At 36.2% G+C, this 17,206-nt stretch overlaps 1 protein-coding gene across 1 annotated transcript; it reads left to right on the forward strand.

The window, feature by feature from the left end:
* Positions 1 to 2,741: 2,741 nt before the first annotated feature.
* Positions 2,742 to 15,859, forward strand: Ghitm (growth hormone inducible transmembrane protein). Its single transcript, XM_046450320.2, has 9 exons — positions 2,742 to 2,867; positions 4,456 to 4,619; positions 6,144 to 6,243; positions 7,651 to 7,762; positions 8,195 to 8,336; positions 10,930 to 11,038; positions 12,323 to 12,511; positions 12,962 to 13,133; positions 14,595 to 15,859. The coding sequence occupies exons 2-9, from the start codon at positions 4,491 to 4,493 to the stop codon at positions 14,677 to 14,679; spliced, it is 1,038 nt and encodes a 345-aa protein (XP_046306276.1). The 5' UTR covers positions 2,742 to 2,867; positions 4,456 to 4,490; the 3' UTR covers positions 14,680 to 15,859.
* The last annotated feature ends 1,347 nt before the right edge of the window (positions 15,860 to 17,206 follow it).

Raw genomic sequence — 17,206 nt, forward strand, 5'->3', positions numbered from 1 at the left:
AGTCAGATGCTGGCTCTGTCCTGTAGCACACTAATGGTCTATTATGCTCATCTGGGCATTTCAACCATGCATAATTCTAGTGTCAGCATCCTAAAGGGTGAAAACAAGCAGATACAAGTTCACAGTTATAGTCTAGAAGCAAATCTCAAATCCAAGGGGAAACAGTAAGGGGAGATCTTGACCCACCTCTCACCTGTGTTAGTCAGTTTTCCACCACTATAACAAATATCTGAGATAATCAATTTACAAAGAGAAAAGATTTATTTTACCTCAGGATTTAAGGGATATCAGTCCATGATTGGTCAGTCCTGTTGCTCTGGGCCTGAGAAAGCACATCATGGTGCCAGCATGGTACTGGCTCATCTCATGGCTAGCATTAAAATAAATAAATAAATAAGAAAGAGAAAGAGGACCAGCATATCACAATCCTCTTCAGGGCACACCCTTAATGACCTAAAGACTACCCACTTCTTAAAGGTTCTACCACTTCCCTTGTTCCAGGGCACAAGATTTCAATACATGGGCCTTTGGAAGACATTCAAGATACAAACCACAACACCACCTGCTATGTTTTTGACCACTCAGCAGATATATGAAAAGTGGGTGTTTGTTGGTCTCCACATTCAGAAACAGATGTTCCCAACCTTTCCAGAAGTAACACCTTCCCTTTGTTGGGAGACCTTCTGGGGAGGATAAAGTTTAAATCCCTTGAAAACTCTCTTTTTACCTCTATCATACTCACAGCCCAGCTCCTGATGGAAAAGTCTAGTGGGGCAGAGGGAAAGTATTTATTTTAACTAAAAATAAATATATTCCCTTTTGTCCTTGTTTCTGAATTTTCTCCACTATAAGTCAGCACTTCCCATGTAATCAGCAGGTAAAGAATAAGGAAACAACAGTCTATAAAAAAAAGTTATGATGTGATATTCAACACTAGAATTCAGGATTTGAGCCTTTTTATCTCTCCTATATTCTAGACCTTAGAGGCTGTGGATTTACAATTTAACACTACCTACAGGTTTTACTTATCTACATCCTCCACATCTCTATCTCCTCTATCCTTTCTCCAAATTAATGGTGTAATTATCTGCCCAATTTCACTCAATTCAGAAAAGAGAAATTACCAAGGGTACCTCCCTCACTCTTATCAACTATATTCTATCAGTCATTAAAATCCTGTAAATTTCACCTCAGCAACATTATCTCTGTCATAAGCCTTCCTTCTGTCCTTCTATTGTCTTATTTCCAAGTTTCATCACCTTTTGCTGGAATGATTACAATACCCAGTCGGTGAGTCAAAGGAACCTCTCCCCACACACAGTGCCACTGAGCTATCTTCCCAATAATGGGACCAGCTTCTTTCCCTACTTCAAAATATTTCATGCCAGTGGTAACAGCCTCATACTTTAAAAAGGAAAATAGGAAATCAGAAATTTTTCTTCCCTTACAAAGAGAATAGCAATTTTGAAGGAATCCTGAGTCATAGACTTCAAGATTCTGTTTATTCAGACATTGTGTTGTAAATTCCTCCTATTTGCTGATAACAGAAGCTCTAGGAAAAGGAATATCACTAAAGGAGCTAAACAGAGATCCTAGTTGCTAACTAATCAAATCCGGTTAAGATCTAAAGTAAGATTAAATTGCTCATGCTGAATCTGTTCAGTACCTTCAGTGACAGATTTCTTTAGTGTTTGCCTGCCATTTTCCAGTAACAGATAAGAACTCTGTTATTGTCTAATTGTTTTATTAGCCACATTAAAAAAAAAAGCAAAACTTTATGTTTGTCAGTAATACAGGGTTGGGAGATGATCATAAATCACAATTAGCAATTGCTTAGTAGGTAATAAAATTTCTTGTTGTTAATGACCTTATCAATAGTATCATCCCTCTAGTGCTTTACCCTGCCTTTTCTTCATAGTACTTATCACCAGCTTAAAGTGTTGTATTTGTCTATTTTGTCTTCACCAGAAACTGAATGCCTTAAAGGCAAAGGCTTTGTTTCACCAAACTGGGGTACCCAATGCATTTTAATCAGTTGTACACATCTATAGCCCAGAGCCTGGTTCAAAGCAAGCTTCCAGTAAATATTTATTTAAGGTTAAGAGAGAGAAAGTAAATAATAAAAAAGGAAGGGGGACTTCCCCTAGAAACCAGGAATGGCTTTTACATAATGAATTACTCTCTCAATGAAAGCATCTTAATAGTCATCGGAAAAACCCTGGAAGGAGGAACAGTCACTTGTATATGCCCTATTACACAGGTACAGACTGAAACTTTAAGTCCTGTCTCAAGGCAATTTAAAACAAGACAAAAACTTCGAGACTCAACAATCTTAACTCTTTAGGTCAGACCCAAGAAATGTTCTGGCTCCTGTCAGAAATTACCACATTTGGCATGATTATTTCTCTCACAATAAAAGCACAAGAGGCGGCATTAGGATAGAACAGAGTGAATGAATCATTTTCGACTGTAACATTACACTCGGTTTTTTAAATATTTGTATCAGCTACGAGGATAAAGGTTGGAACAAAATAGAGAGCACCACTACCCAGAGCAAATATGGCCGAGAGGGGTTCCCAGCCCGCACCCAAAATGGACGCTGACTGTGACGTTTCCAACCACAATCCTCCACTGGTCCCGCCCCACCAACCGGAACCCCGGCTCCCCACTATGCCCACCCTTCCTTCGTAGGCTTTCTCATGATTGGTTGTTTGTACTATTTACATCTTCTCCGGATGTGGCGTCACTCAGTGAGCCTCGGAGACTGCGCGCGCCAGTAGGGAGTGGGTGGAAGGCGAGGAGGTGGGGTGTGCACGTTTCGCAGGCCCGGAAGGGGAACTGCGTGGAGGAGGTGACCGGGAACTGAGGTACTTCTGCTTCGAACCGACTTGAGACCCTCTCAACACTCTTTAAAGCCCGCTTTATGGGGCGTCTGGGGGGGTGGGGGCTGGAGGCGGCGGCTCCATTGGCTGTCACAGCTAGGCTGCGGGTCAGAATCGCCGTCCTGTGGGTGACCCCCATGAATGAGTGGCAGCCTTGGGGTCCCCGACCAGCGGACAAAAGCCTCCCTTGCTGGTTGCTGCCGCTTGGCAACAAGGTGCTGAGTCATCCAGCCTCCGAGCCTCACTGCCGCGGCCTTGGCAGATAACGGAGCGACCCACACGGGGGCGGGGTGTCGTAGAGTGTGCGCTCACTTTGGAAGGTCGGAGGCTTTCCGTCGGGTTAGCAGCGGAATCTAGTGTACTGGATGGAAGACCGGGCACTGGAGCTCATGCCTTATGTAAGGGGCGGTGGTGTTTTATACAAAATTAGCTAAGGTATTTGTTTAAGAGGTCTAATACCTGTTCAAGGTCACTTTTAACCTGTGGTAGAAGCGGGATTCCCACTCTGGGTGTTACAGGACACCGAAGCCATCCTGCCCCAGTTAGTGGGCTGAGGAAGGTAAGGGTTGAGATGATGTAATGGCATGCAAGTACCAGAAGGTCTTGGTATTTTCCCAAAGGACAGATGTCCAGTGTTGTACACCATTCATAGGTCCAGTGGCAGTGATGGAGACATTCATCTGTTCTAAAGCAAGAGTTTTTAGCTTTGGGGGGCGGGGGCTAGTTAAAACATATTACTAGTTCATTTCTAGAAGTAGACCCTCTAGAAGCAATGTAATACCCAGGAGTCTACATTTTAAGATGCATCTTGACAGTTTCAAAGCGTGTAGTCCCAGGATCAGCTATGTGGTCTGAACACTGTTTTGGTCACGTTTTCTTACGTTGAAGATTCAGAAAATGAGACACAGAAGGATGGTCACTTGCCTCAGATTCACTACAGATCATTGGCAAAAATGGGCTAGTAGCCCAAGTTGGCTTACACTTCTCAGTTGCATTCTTACCTGTCTGTCATAATCATCTTAGCATTGCAGAAAGACATTTACCTGACTTCTTATTGAACACTTCTCTGGTGTAATCTCCCTCAGAGCTAAGAGAATCAAAATTTTAGCATGCTTTTCTTTGAAATCACCATTGTAACATGAGGAAAACCTGAGTAACTGAGTTTGCTTTTAAAGATTAATTACCCTTATTGTAGTTGTAGAAAGGCATAAGTAATAAAGTCAAAATTACATATTTTAAAAGTTATCACAGACTTTAATCATGTTAAAAATAGTAACATCCATTTTGACTTACACATAACTTCTCAGAGTCATACATCCTATTATTGGTCAAATTGGAATTAAAATCTAATTTAGTGGTCCATCCCAAACTGGGTTCTATGGGATAGGTTTCTTAAATTAGAAGAGACAGGCAGAGGCCTCCTCATTGAAAATTAGAGAAGTTGCTTTATTCCATATTTTTTGCCCTACTAAAAGATAAGTTATTCCTTCTATCCTCTTTCTCTTCCATGTCCTTACTTTAATTAATGGATTTTGTTTGGGGTTTTCTGTTTTTTGTTTGTCTTTATAACTAGCGGTTAGATCTGCTTGGTAAACCTGGTGTGTCACCATGCTGGCTGCAAGGTTTGTGTGTCTCCGGATACTACCTTCCAGGGTTTTCCATCCAGCTTTCACCAAGGCCTCCCCTGTTGTGAAGAATTCCATCACTAAGAATCAATGGCTCTTAACACCCAGCAGGGTAAGGATAATTTGAATGTTTTCCTATTGTCTTTTTCTGTCTTTTTAGTGTTTGGCTTCTCTTGATGTCCTGAGATTGGTTTGGGTTGGTTTGTTTGGGGAGATTTTTTGCTGCTTTTAATGATTTACAGGTAATGATTTACAGGTAACGATTTACTAAAAATAATTAATAGTAATAGCCAGCAGGTGGTGCACTCCTGTAATTCCAGCAACTGGAGAGGCTGTGGTAGGAGGATCATAAATTTGAGGCCGGCCTAGCAACTTGGCAAGGCCCTGTTTCAAAGTGAAAAAGGATGGGGGATGGGGCGGGGGTTTGTAGCTCAATGGTACAGTGCTTGCCTAATATGCACAAGGCCCTGGTTTTAATCTCCACGTGGAGGAAAAAAAAAAAAAAAAGGACTGAGGATGTAATCAGTAACAGAGTGCCCTTGGGTTCATTCCCTATTACCAAACAAAAGCGAATACAAAAACAGTAATGTATCTAATTAGATGGTTTTCCCCATCAATTTTCTTTCATCCTGGTTCTTTTTTATTATGTATGAAAAAGGGCTCCTATAGCTTTTCTTTGATTTACATCTCTTGGGGTTTCTCACTCAGAAAATTGAGAGTAAATAGTAAGGGATCAGTAATTACATGGTAGGTGCAACAAGGAAATTTTGAGTGGTGCCTATAACCAAATGCTTAAGAACCCGGAGATATTTTCATATTTTCAGTGAGCCAATGTTATCTTCTTTTTTTTTTTTTTTATTGTAGATGGACAGAATGCTTTTGTTTGTTTATTTTTATGTGGTGCTAAGGATCCAACACAGGGCCTCACACATGCTAGGCAAGCTCTCTGGCACTGAGCTACAGCCTCTGCCCTCCAGTAAGCCAATGTCTTATTAATAAATTAGTAAAGATACTATTTTAGCTCTTATTCAGAGACTGATGAAATCTCTCAGGTTAGAGAGAAGCCCATTTTCTTTTACAACAGAGTTCTCCCCTAGTAATCAAGTGAGTAGGAGTGTAAGTTTTGAACTGTGAGATAATTAAGGAGAATACACAGTAGCTAGAAAGTCAATTTTTCCATCTTGGACTAACTGTTCCAGCATTGCAAAAGAGCCAAAACAAAAGCAGCAGTCATGGCTTCCCTTGACTTCGTATTCAGGAGAAAGACTTTTTTTTCCTTGAACCGATTTTTCAGATAACAGAATATGGCTAATGATTTATTTGTATTTTTAAAAATACTACTAGATTCTCATCTTGAGATTTATAATAATTCTGGGTATATAAATAAAATATGTAATTTATGAAAGGAAATAATTCTGAAACTCAAACCAAGAAGTGTATAATAAATTAGTGAATCACCATGAAGAGGAAGCACAGTTTGCTCCATGTTTAATTTGGTTGAATATTATTGACATTACATTATAGAGAGTATCAAATTTCTTTTAACTATAGAGTTTTTAGTGTAAAGAGAGCCTCTATTTTATTATTAAACATACTGTTTGGGTATGGATAATATATCTTTGTGTATATATATCAGGAGTATGCCACCAGGACAAGAACTGGGATCCGCCGTGGGAAAACTGGCCAAGAACTCAAAGACGCTGCAATGGAACCATCAGTGGAAAAAATATTTAAAAGTAGGTGGTAGTTTTTAGTTTTTAACCTGAAGTATATGATGTTTTAAGAAGTCCACGAATAGCTTCCTAAAAATATCTACAAACCTGTATATATGTGCATTTTCTGAAAGAAAGGTCATATTTCTGTCAAGGATCTAATGATCCAAAACACATTAGTACCTTGCATTGGATTCAGTGGTTCCAGGTTACATGTATTTCTTCCAGGAAAAGTTTTACTTCTACTTTTTTTTTTTTTTTTTTTTAGGAAGAAATATAAAAGATTATTAATATGCCATAATTTTAAAGGTATAGTCTGTTAAGGAAGTTTATTTAACATATAGAATCTTCATTTGAGCATATAATGTTAAGAATATGGCCCCAAAACATACATATTCGGAAAAGCCTAGCTATCTAAGAAGGGACCTCAAACTGCCCATTTGGGACCTTTCAGAAATGAATTACCTTAAATAAAGTCACTTCAGTTCACAGTTTGGATTTCAGCTTTGCTAATTCCATAACTAGATTGTTAATCTTCCCAGTGCTAAATAGTCTTATAAAACATCAGTGTATTACAATGGGAAAAAGCCCTAGTCAATTACTAGGCTGATCCTAGAGAACAAATCATAATTCTATAGCAATAGCATAGTAACGTTCTTAGTAAACAAATTTAAATCAAAGGGAAAGATACTCTTTATGACATCTTTGTCCATTGAGATAGAGTTGACAAGTTAATTGTTGATACTCTAAACAAGAGCATCCTCTCCCTTGACTGTACTGCATAAACACTGATTACATTTTTTTTTCTTCTTCTTTGGTTCTCTTTCTAGATGCCATCTAAGCTTTATCTTTGCTAATACTACTTTAGGACACAGTATAGATGATTATTTATAAATATTTTCTTTTTATCTTTTACTGTCTAAAAATTCCATGAGAACATACCCCCCCAGCTCCTTTTAATAAAGTATTTCACAGAGTCATCTCCACAGTTGTAAATATACTGGAAGACCCCACCAAAATACTGTTGGAATGAGGTTGAAGGCTAATAAAATCTGCCCCCTCCCATTTCTAAATAGGAAAATGCTTTTTCCCATTTCTAAATATGTTGGCCTCAATTTCAAGTTCTCCTGCCTCAACCTCCCAAGTAGCTAGGATTGCAGATGTGAGCTATAGCACCTAGCTCATCCCCCCCCCCCCCGCTTTTTTTTTTTTTAGTGATTATTACACCTTTGTTTCACGGTGTTCTTCAGTATGGTCTCCTGACCTTGAGAACATTTCTATATGTCCACACAAGATAATTCTAGCTATTATGAAGAAATACAGTATATCATTGATGCCCCCCTAATAAATGTCAAGAAGGCTTTACCTCCAGCACTTTAGTATAGTTGAGACATGACAATATTAACTTACATTTTCTCCTGTGTTCTGCAGTTGATCAGATGGGAAGGTGGTTTGTTGCTGGAGGAGCTGCTGTTGGTCTTGGAGCATTGTGCTACTATGGCTTGGGAATGTCTAATGAGATTGGAGCTATTGAAAAGGCTGTGTGAGTAAATTTGTTCCCAGATGATCCCAGAAACCTTCCATAAAGATTCCAATTCTCATTCTTTAATCTTTAACCTTTAGTCACTAGTGGAATGTTTTGTATCCAGTCTTCCTCTATGTATATACATGAATAAAAATAGAATCACTTTTTGCTTTTTTGGCCTATATGTATTCAAATCCAAGTAAACATCTTTTACCAAGGCTATACATGTTTAAGCAAAGAGAAAATATGTTGCTTTTTAGGTGTGCCAAAAGTTTATGTTTTATATTTTTTAATCTTTATAGTAACTTCAAGTTATACATAATTACTTTCCATGATAAGTGAAGTGAATACAATTGAGAATATTAAAGTGATTTATTCTAATGTCACCGAGCCAGTGAATGATTCAACCAGAATTCATATCCCTAACTAACTATGTCATGTTTCTTACAGAATTTGGCCTCAGTATGTGAAGGATAGAATTCATTCTACCTATATGTACTTAGCAGGAAGTATTGGTTTAACTACTTTGTCTGCCTTGGCAGTGTCTAGAACGCCTGCTCTTATGAACTTCATGATGAGAGGCTCTTGGGTGGTAAGTCAGCTTTTATTTTTCTTCTAAGTGTAAAGATCAAAAGATTAGATGAATTATACTGGGGTAGTAAATGGAAGTATACAGTTTTAGGAAAGTTGTAGTTCAAATGATTATATGACTCTTTAGTACAGCTGAGATTAATAAGGAAGTACATTCTTAGCTGCTATTCTTTGTTGAGTATAAAGCATTCTGTGCTATTAAGAGTAGGATAGTGCTGCCACTGTTATTCCTAAGCTTCTTGGCCTTATGTAAGATTTTATGTTCATTGAATATTTCTTGAACGCTTGGATTTTTATACACACCAAAATAAGATTTCAGATGGGGGCCTCTTCACACTATTTAGTATAAGCTGAACTGGACTCCATGGTATGGGATATGTAATAAAAAGTAGAAAGCACAAAAGTTAATAGAAAGACTGTATCTATCTTGGACTCTTAGAGCAGTTCTGTGAAAGAGACATTTCATCAGAGCTATTGAAAGTTAACATATTTATTTGATTTTTAGAAAAAGGTTAAGTGTAATCCAGCTTTACCAAACAACTTGAATAAAGAAGAGATAGGAAAATCTAATTTGAAAAGGGGCTTACAATCCCAGTAAGAGTAAAGTTTCATGTGTTTAAGGTGTGGAGTGTAAAGAAGACATGGTTAGAAAGAGTACGTTTGATTTCTAAGCTAAGGTGATTACCTAAGCCATTGAAGGCCATTAAAGAGACTAAAAAAGCAAAAATATGGTTTGTATTTGAATCTTCAGAATTGATGTGGAAGAGACCTGAAACAGGTATACCAACTTTGCCTTTATAACCTCTGAAACGTAGGATAACAACCTTAACTACAACAGTAAATGAAACTAAGGGAAGAGATGAGAGAGGTTATGTAGTACTTAACCAGTTCCCTCCGTCAGGAACCCAAATCCATCTAACTTTCAGATTTGTGGTAGTTCCATTATATTCTACTTTCTAAGAAGAGAACTATTTATGGTATCATTACCATTTGGACACTTAACATAGTCTAGGATCATGCATATCATGAATCTCTCAGCCTAGAGGTTCATGAATGCACAGTGAACATGGTTAGTCTCACCAGCAATGTCAGTTTGAATCAAAGGTGAATAATTTAAAACAATACTTTTGTAATAAAACACAAAATATTTAAATGTACATAAAATTTTAGGCCTTAAAATAAGACTTAAAGAAGTTTTGAGCTGCAGCTGTACCCTCAACCCTCTTTGGTCAAAAGATTATTCTACTCTGCTTTCAAGGATAATTAAGTAAAATCGTTGGGCAAATCAAACACAGGTGCTACAGTAATGAAGATGTAGCCTTTTGGAGATGAGATAAAGTGAGTTTGCCCCAAGTGCTTTGGAATAGAGAGGCATCTGGCACTGCTTTAGGGCAGTCAAAGTGCCTAATAGAAAAAACTCAAGTTCAGAAACTCAGCCTTATAGCAAGGAGGTGTACGTAGGCCCAGTAGACACCAGTCAGTGTACCTGGAATGTAGAATGTAGAAAGGTAAAAGGCAAAAAATGAGACTGAATCATGAAGGACCTCTGAAGAAAATAAATGTAATTTTAGTAAAAACCCTGAAAATGTTATGCATGGAGGCAGCGTGAAGTTTTTGGTAATTGTCTCTCCATCGGAAAATTTTCTTCATTAATTGGGGTTTTTTGGTCCTCTGAAAAAACAGCTGTTATATCGTAGGCTGAAAATTCTGATGCCCTTGGGTTAGACAGACAATACAGATGAATAAGGAGGCCTGGTATGGCCCATGGGATTATAGGCATCTAAAAACATTTAGATTTTAGGAATAGTTGATCAAACAAAGCATATCTGCTGTCTGATTTTATCCAAAGACGCATGTTTGCAATCTCTGCCTTAAGTTCCTTGAAAATGGACTCACTCTTATTCCTATCACACACGTTTCTTCTTGTCATAACACAACATTTAAATGTTACAACCTTGGAAATCACCTAAGATAGGCAAAGAAAAGGAATGATGACAAATTCAGCCACAAACCTGCAGGTACAGAAATGTGGGGTCTTATATCTCATTGTTTTCCACATGTTATGACATTCACCTTCAGTTTTTCAGACTCTTTTAAAAATTATTTCAAGGAAATGTGTATATATATATATATATATATATGTGTGTGTGTGTGTGTGTGTGTATAAACAGACATGTATGTTGCATAGTAAATATATGCGTTTATAAAGATAGAGACATGTATATTTCACATGCTATTTGTGTTATATTAGAATATATATTTTAATCAAAAATAATTATTCTGTGGTTTTTGAAAGGATTTTGTTAATTGTTAAAAGATGTTGGTGCCAGTCCATTCTCCACTTGTATACTTGAAGCTACAGAACCTCATATATAGCAGGAGGAGGCATTTCTCCTAACTTAACCAAAACTGAAATAGACCATTGCCTTAATGTGCTGGGAAAATATAGAATGCCATTTATCCTTTATAAAAACTGGTTTATTAGAAGTGCCTAATTGTATTTGAAACTTATGGTGTCAGATATTTATAAACATATTTATTTTTATTTAAAGATCTGGTGTTTCTTTGTGTGTTTTTTCTTCAATATATTTTAGACAATTGGTGCAACCTTTGCAGCCATGATTGGAGCTGGAATGCTGGTACACTCCATATCATATGAGCAAAGCCCAGGCCCAAAACATCTTGCTTGGTTGCTACATTCTGGTATGTTCTGTTTTTAAATTGTTACTGAACAACCTTGAAAACTGTGCCCTTTTTAAGTGGCTCTTCACAGTTGTAAATGATTGTTGTAAATGTCAACACAACTAACATAAGTTAGTGAAATGGTATATGTAGAAAACAAAATTTTCTGTAGTCATTACTGGTTACATTATTGCTTAACCTTTGCTTTGAAAGGTTGTTTCTGATACCAAGACTTTAAGCCACCCCAGTATTAATTTCCTGTAGCAGTCTAGTATGTGCATAGATTTACCTTTGTGTATCGTATCCAGTGTCAGGAGGATTTCAAATCTGATACATATCTTCTGAGATCCCCTTTTGTCTGGTATTTTTAGAAAAAGGGAAAAACTGAAGGTATAGAAAGTTGCTAAAATGTTTGTTGCCAATTACAAAACTGATGGGAATCCTAAGAGAAATGTCACAGGTCGAAATTTTTATCCAGTTATCTTTCCTAGAACAAAAGGTGTTTTTAAATTAGCCATCATCATGAAATCCAGTATGCCTTATTACTTATTCATACCTTATTACTTGATCTAAAAGTGGTGCTCTTGCCCAAGAGACACGCTAGTTTTGAAAATTCAGCATGAAGATAGGTAGCACTTGCCTGTTCTATGTAAGATAAACTACATTTAACAAAAGGGTAACTTCTACTCAGCACTTGACTAATGCCTTATCCAGGACTTTTTTTCTCAACGAATTACATTTGCATCACCTTTGTTCTTTAAATTAATAATGCTTTCCACTATAATTTTTATGAAGATGTTTATAAATATCTGACATCTAAAATAATTTTTATAAGCTGTGATAGCATTCTCTAGTACACAAATAATAACACTGTCCTGTAAGTTCCTGTATTTTCCACTTTCCATCATAACACTCTTGCTCTTATTTTACTGTATTCCCTTTTGGCAGCACTAATTTTCATTTTTGTTTTAAGCCTTTTTACTTTAATTCTTGAATCTATAATTTTGTAAAAAACTGATAGTGGGTTTAGATCCAAATAGTGAGCTACTTGGAATTTTTATAAAGTTAGGTTAATGTTTGTTATAGGTTGTCACTGACTAGGAAATAATGTTAATGTAATAGTAGAATTTGGATAGCCACAGGTGTGGGTTGTGGAATTTGGAGGGTAGTATTATCTAAAGGGAAAACTTTTTATAATATTGCTTAAAACAAAGGCACAATATTTTAAGATAGTACATTCAATATGGCATTTGTTCTTTGGTGGTTATTTAGTAAATACTTAACAAAAACTTGCTCTTCCTCCAGGTGTGATGGGTGCAGTAGTAGCTCCTCTGACGATATTAGGGGGACCTCTCCTTATTAGAGCTGCATGGTACACAGCTGGCATTGTGGGAGGCCTCTCCACTGTGGCCATGTGTGCCCCCAGTGAGAAGTTTCTGAACATGGGAGCACCCCTGGGAGTAGGCCTGGGTCTCGTCTTTGTTTCCTCACTTGGTAAGCTGCTATGCTTATCATTTTTAGTACTTGGTTCTTATGTCCTGAAATACGAAACACTCAAATATTATAATTAAGAGTCATTCTTTAAAAGTTGTTTTAAAAGTTTATGCTAATTTGGTTGGGTTTCATTGATGTAAAAAAAAAATCTTATTGATTTTATAAGATAAAATCTAAAATGGTTTAGAGAACATGAAAATTGCTCTGATACAGGAATCTTCCTATGATATGGGCAGGAGACCCATTGGAGGAATGAATGCCATGGATTTTTGAACAAGTATAAGTAACATTAGAACATATACTCACTTGTCTTATTGTTCAGTATACCAAAGGTATTTGAGTAATTAAATTATTAGTCCAGTTATAATAAATTCCTTTTTTAACAAATCTTAATTTATTTTATTATTTTATTAATTAATTAATTAATTTATCTTTAAATTTTGGTTTCAGGGTCTATGTTTCTTCCACCTACCACTGTGGCTGGTGCCACTCTGTACTCAGTGGCCATGTATGGTGGATTAGTTCTTTTCAGCATGTTCCTTCTGTATGATACTCAAAAAGTAATCAAGCGTGCAGAACTAGTACCAGCATATGGATTTCAAAAATATGATCCCATCAATTCGTAAGTAGTCTTTACCATTGTTACTGTTATGGTGTTTTGGGGGTTTTTTTGTCTCTTTTGTTTATGGCTTTGTTAGTTTCTTAGAGTAGTACCATAACGAAATATCACAAGCTGATAACTTAAACAACAAAAATTTATTCTCTTACAGTTCCAGAGGCCAGAAGTATGAAATTAAGGTTGGTGCCTTTTGAGGCCTCTAAGGGAGAATCTGTTCCATGCCTCTCTTAGCTTTTTGTTACACTGGCAACCGTTGGCATTTCTTGACTTTTGTAGATACATCACTCCAATCACTGAACTTGACTGGCATTCTCCCTAAATGTCTCTCATTGTCTCTTCTTAAAAGACAACCAGTCATATTTAGAGTAAAGGCCCATCCTACTCCAGTATGGTCTCATCATAACTTATATCTTGGTTACATCTTCAAAGACCATATTTCCAAAAAAGGTCATGTTTGCAGGTACCAGGATTGGGCTTCAACATATCTTTTGATGAAACACAGTTCAGCCAACATCAATGACTTTATCAAATTTTACCATTTTATTTCTGTTGCAGTTTTATCTCCTGTCTCTTAATAAATGTGTGTGTATCCAAAAAACTAATCATTTTGCAACTAAGTGTAATATCTATATACTCGTCCAATTCAAAGTATTTTACCTGTTTTTGTTAATTAGGCTTAGGGTGCAACAATGAGCTCTTCATCAGTTTTTTGGATAATATATATTTGACAGACTTTAGAACTAAAGAAAAGGTAAATATTAATCACATATTTTTGGAAAATACATAATTGACTTGGAATTTTTAAAGGATGAGTATCATTCTAAAAATTAGATATTCTTCATCATACAGGTTGTATTTTGAAGATATTGAACTTTTGTTGACATTTAGTATTATATATTCTCTTTTTCCCCCTTTGGATTCTACCAAACTAGTTTATTTTATTTTAAAAAAATTTCTAGAATTTCATGAAGTCTGTCACATTCTTAAAGTAATTTGTTTTTCTGTATCTAAAAATAAAACTTAATGTAGTGGTTTAAAAATTGTTGCTGTAAAGCTTACAGATTGGAGCAGTTTTCCTTAGGGGATTAGGGTAGGTGTGTTATATTTTAAAATGCTAGACTTGTGTCTAGCAAGTTTTTAAAATAAAGGTGTTTTTTTGGTTTTGTCTTGATTATTTCATTGTCTGTCACCCAGCCTATTTTGCAGTAAGCTGTACTCCTAGCAGATGGTCAGAGAATAGACTAACGGTTTTAAAAACTGCCTATAATATTTTAAAAGATTGGTATATTACAAGGAAACCTTGTATTTCCTAATTTAGGGCTTCTGTTGGCAATTAAACATCATATTTTTAACAAATTTCTATTTCATGTATTTAGAACAGATAATGAATATTGCTTTTTCTTTTACATATTAAAAAAGCTTTAGAATTGCATCATTTATAATGGGCATAATTTTCTTTCCTAGGATGTTGGGAATCTACATGGATACACTAAATATATTTATGCGAGTTACAAGTATGCTAGCATCTGGAGGCAACAGAAAGAAGTGAAGTAACAGCTTCTGGCTTCGCTACTGAATCAGATGTCTTGCTTGTTTAACAGCACATATTTGTCACATAGTTTGTACAAGCAGCTTTCCGTGATGTTTAGAAGTTAGGAACATATGTTGTCAACATGTTTAAAATGTTCCAGTAATGTGATCCTTCAGGTTTGCTTTTTCTTCTAGAGAATAAATTCAATAGTTCTCTTTCAAATAAGCATATACATTTCCAATTTTCATTTTTAAAATACTATAACAAAATATGAAATCTAAGGTTTGTGTTATAAGAATTTAAGCTTTTAAGTTTATTGGGTTAAGTTAGCAAACTCATGTTTGCCTGTATATTTGGGGGGGGATGCAGAATGTTGAAAATGTGGGTTTTGGTATAGAGACCAGAGAGAAGTAAAAGGTCATCTGCAGTCTTTTGTTGAATACTCGTATGTCTTAGCTATGTGATCATGGGAAGCCAGTAAGAGTCATCTAGGTATTTGGAACAGTTGCTATTTTCCCATGTGTCTTTGAAACAGAGGTGATTAAATCTGCTCTGCTTCTCATTGCTGTCTTTACATTGTGGATATAATGATTGGCTTCTCATTGTTAGGGCAATCCAGAGTGTTAATCATAAGGAGAATTCCTGATAGAATTATGTGAGTTTTACTTTTGAATCTTTTGTTTCAAGATAAAATATTTATTCATAACATGAAACTTGATGCTTTTTTTTTAAGTACACAAAAGATGTGTTTATAATTGCTTGTCTCTTCAAACTCAGGAGCCTTTTTCAGAAAAGTCTGTTGCTTACACTAGAGATTATGAAAGCAGTTTTCTCATAAAACTGTTGGTTTCTTGCATTCCCTCTGAGACTAATAAGCACTTAACAAGCAAAGCAAAAGTAGTGTTTGTGAAACACATGAATCAGACTTATAGTAGGGAAAGTGCTTCGTTAGTGTCCACTAGCAGTTTTCTTTCTGTCCTGCATAAACCACTACTTAGCTTTTTTGTGATTATAAGTTTTTTGATACAAGAGTTATTTTTGGAAGTCTTTAATGAATGGAAAGAAATATGTATGATTATTGAGATGATTGGTTTTTGAGAAATATTTATTACAGTAATCCAGAAATAACTATTTTAACCATCTCAAAGTATATAGGATGCTTATTTCTGAAATAATAAAGGTTTCAGCCAGATGGTAATTGGTCTGCTTTTTCCAACTAAACCACATGAACACCATTTTAATAGGGATTTATTTGTTCAAAACAGCAACATAGGCGGTTGCTAATAGTACTTGTACCTCGTCTGTCTCTATTTTGCTATTGCAGCTTCTTAACCCTTATTTCTTATGTGACTTGACAAGTTTCTTAACCTTTCTTTGTTTAGTTTTTCTGTTAAATGAAGGTAAAGCCTGCCTCACAGAGTTAAGGTTAAATGTGCACAAACTTGGTAAGCATTGTATAATTATTAATTGCTGATGCTGGTTTGTTAGTTTGTTTCCCTAAATAAAAATTATAGATGCCAAATTTCCCTTTCCCCATCCAATATCAATGTAATTTTAAAGTGAAATATCAAAGGGCCTATTGTCTTTAGTCACATTTTAGAACGGAAGTTTACATCCTTATTTTAAAATCCAGATGGTTTAATTTCAACAATGATAGCAGGCAAAAATTGATGTAGAATGTAATGTTGTTGTTTTTTTAATTTAGCGGCTTAGTATTTTATTACAGTACTTTTTGTAACTTTATCAAGACAGTGAAGACTATATAAAATAGAAAAGTGAGTGATATAAAATGTGATTATATATCATAGCTCTAAAATGATAACTAAAAAAAAATCTGGCTTCTTTACTCCTGTTAACATGCAGAGTTCATTTCCCCTCATCCACACGGAAGAGTATATAGATCTGAAAATTGATAGGCTTTAGGCAGAAAAATAAAATTAGCATTTTACATTTTCAGACATGTCTTTTGAAGTGTTAAAGGATAACTGAGATCTGTGGTTTAAAAGTCACACAAAATATAAAAGCCCTTTTGGTTGCTTGAAGGGTGTCTAATGAGCATTCAGTGGGAAGACATGAGTGTGTAAGAGGGGAGGCTTATGAATAAAGTAACTGCCTTCTGAAGCATAGCAGCCCCACATAAACAGCCACAGTCCCGGCCACTGGATGAGTGTCTTGGCAGTGAGCACTATTAAAATGACATAAAGATTCAGAGGAAATTTTCACAAGAAAATACAAACAAGCTAGCCACGCCCAATTACCTATACACATGTTGACTAGGCCAGTTTCAGCAGTGCAGAATGCCTCCCAAACAGGAATTTACTGGTGGGCAGTAACCAGGTGGGATTTACTGTTAGAAGACAGCTGGCCCTCCTGACCTTTGGGAACGCAGTGTTGGAGACAGAAACAATGTTAGGTGGGGAATCTCATGCCCTAATAGAACACTGGTAATCTTCACCTGAGTCATCCTTGAGAGATCAACATTTATTATGCACTCTATTAAGTAATAGTAAACCATGGAAAATAGCAACAAATGATTCCATGAATC

Source organism: Marmota monax, unplaced genomic scaffold (assembly GCF_021218885.2).
Source record: "Marmota monax isolate L192 unplaced genomic scaffold, Marmota_monax_Labrador192_F-V1.1 WCK01_AAM20220418_F8-fsc00004, whole genome shotgun sequence".
Classification (NCBI taxonomy): Eukaryota; Metazoa; Chordata; class Mammalia; order Rodentia; family Sciuridae; genus Marmota; species Marmota monax.

Bases quoted from the DNA above. Each gene is read 5' to 3' on its own strand.
- Ghitm (XM_046450320.2), top strand. From the start codon at position 4,491: ATGCTGGCTGCAAGGTTTGTGTGTCTCCGGATACTACCTTCCAGGGTT. The intron at 7,763-8,194 runs GTGAGTAAATTT...TGTTTCTTACAG, and splicing joins GGAGCTATTGAAAAGGCTGT to AATTTGGCCTCAGTATGTGA. The intron at 13,134-14,594 runs GTAAGTAGTCTT...TTTCTTTCCTAG, and splicing joins AAATATGATCCCATCAATTC to GATGTTGGGAATCTACATGG.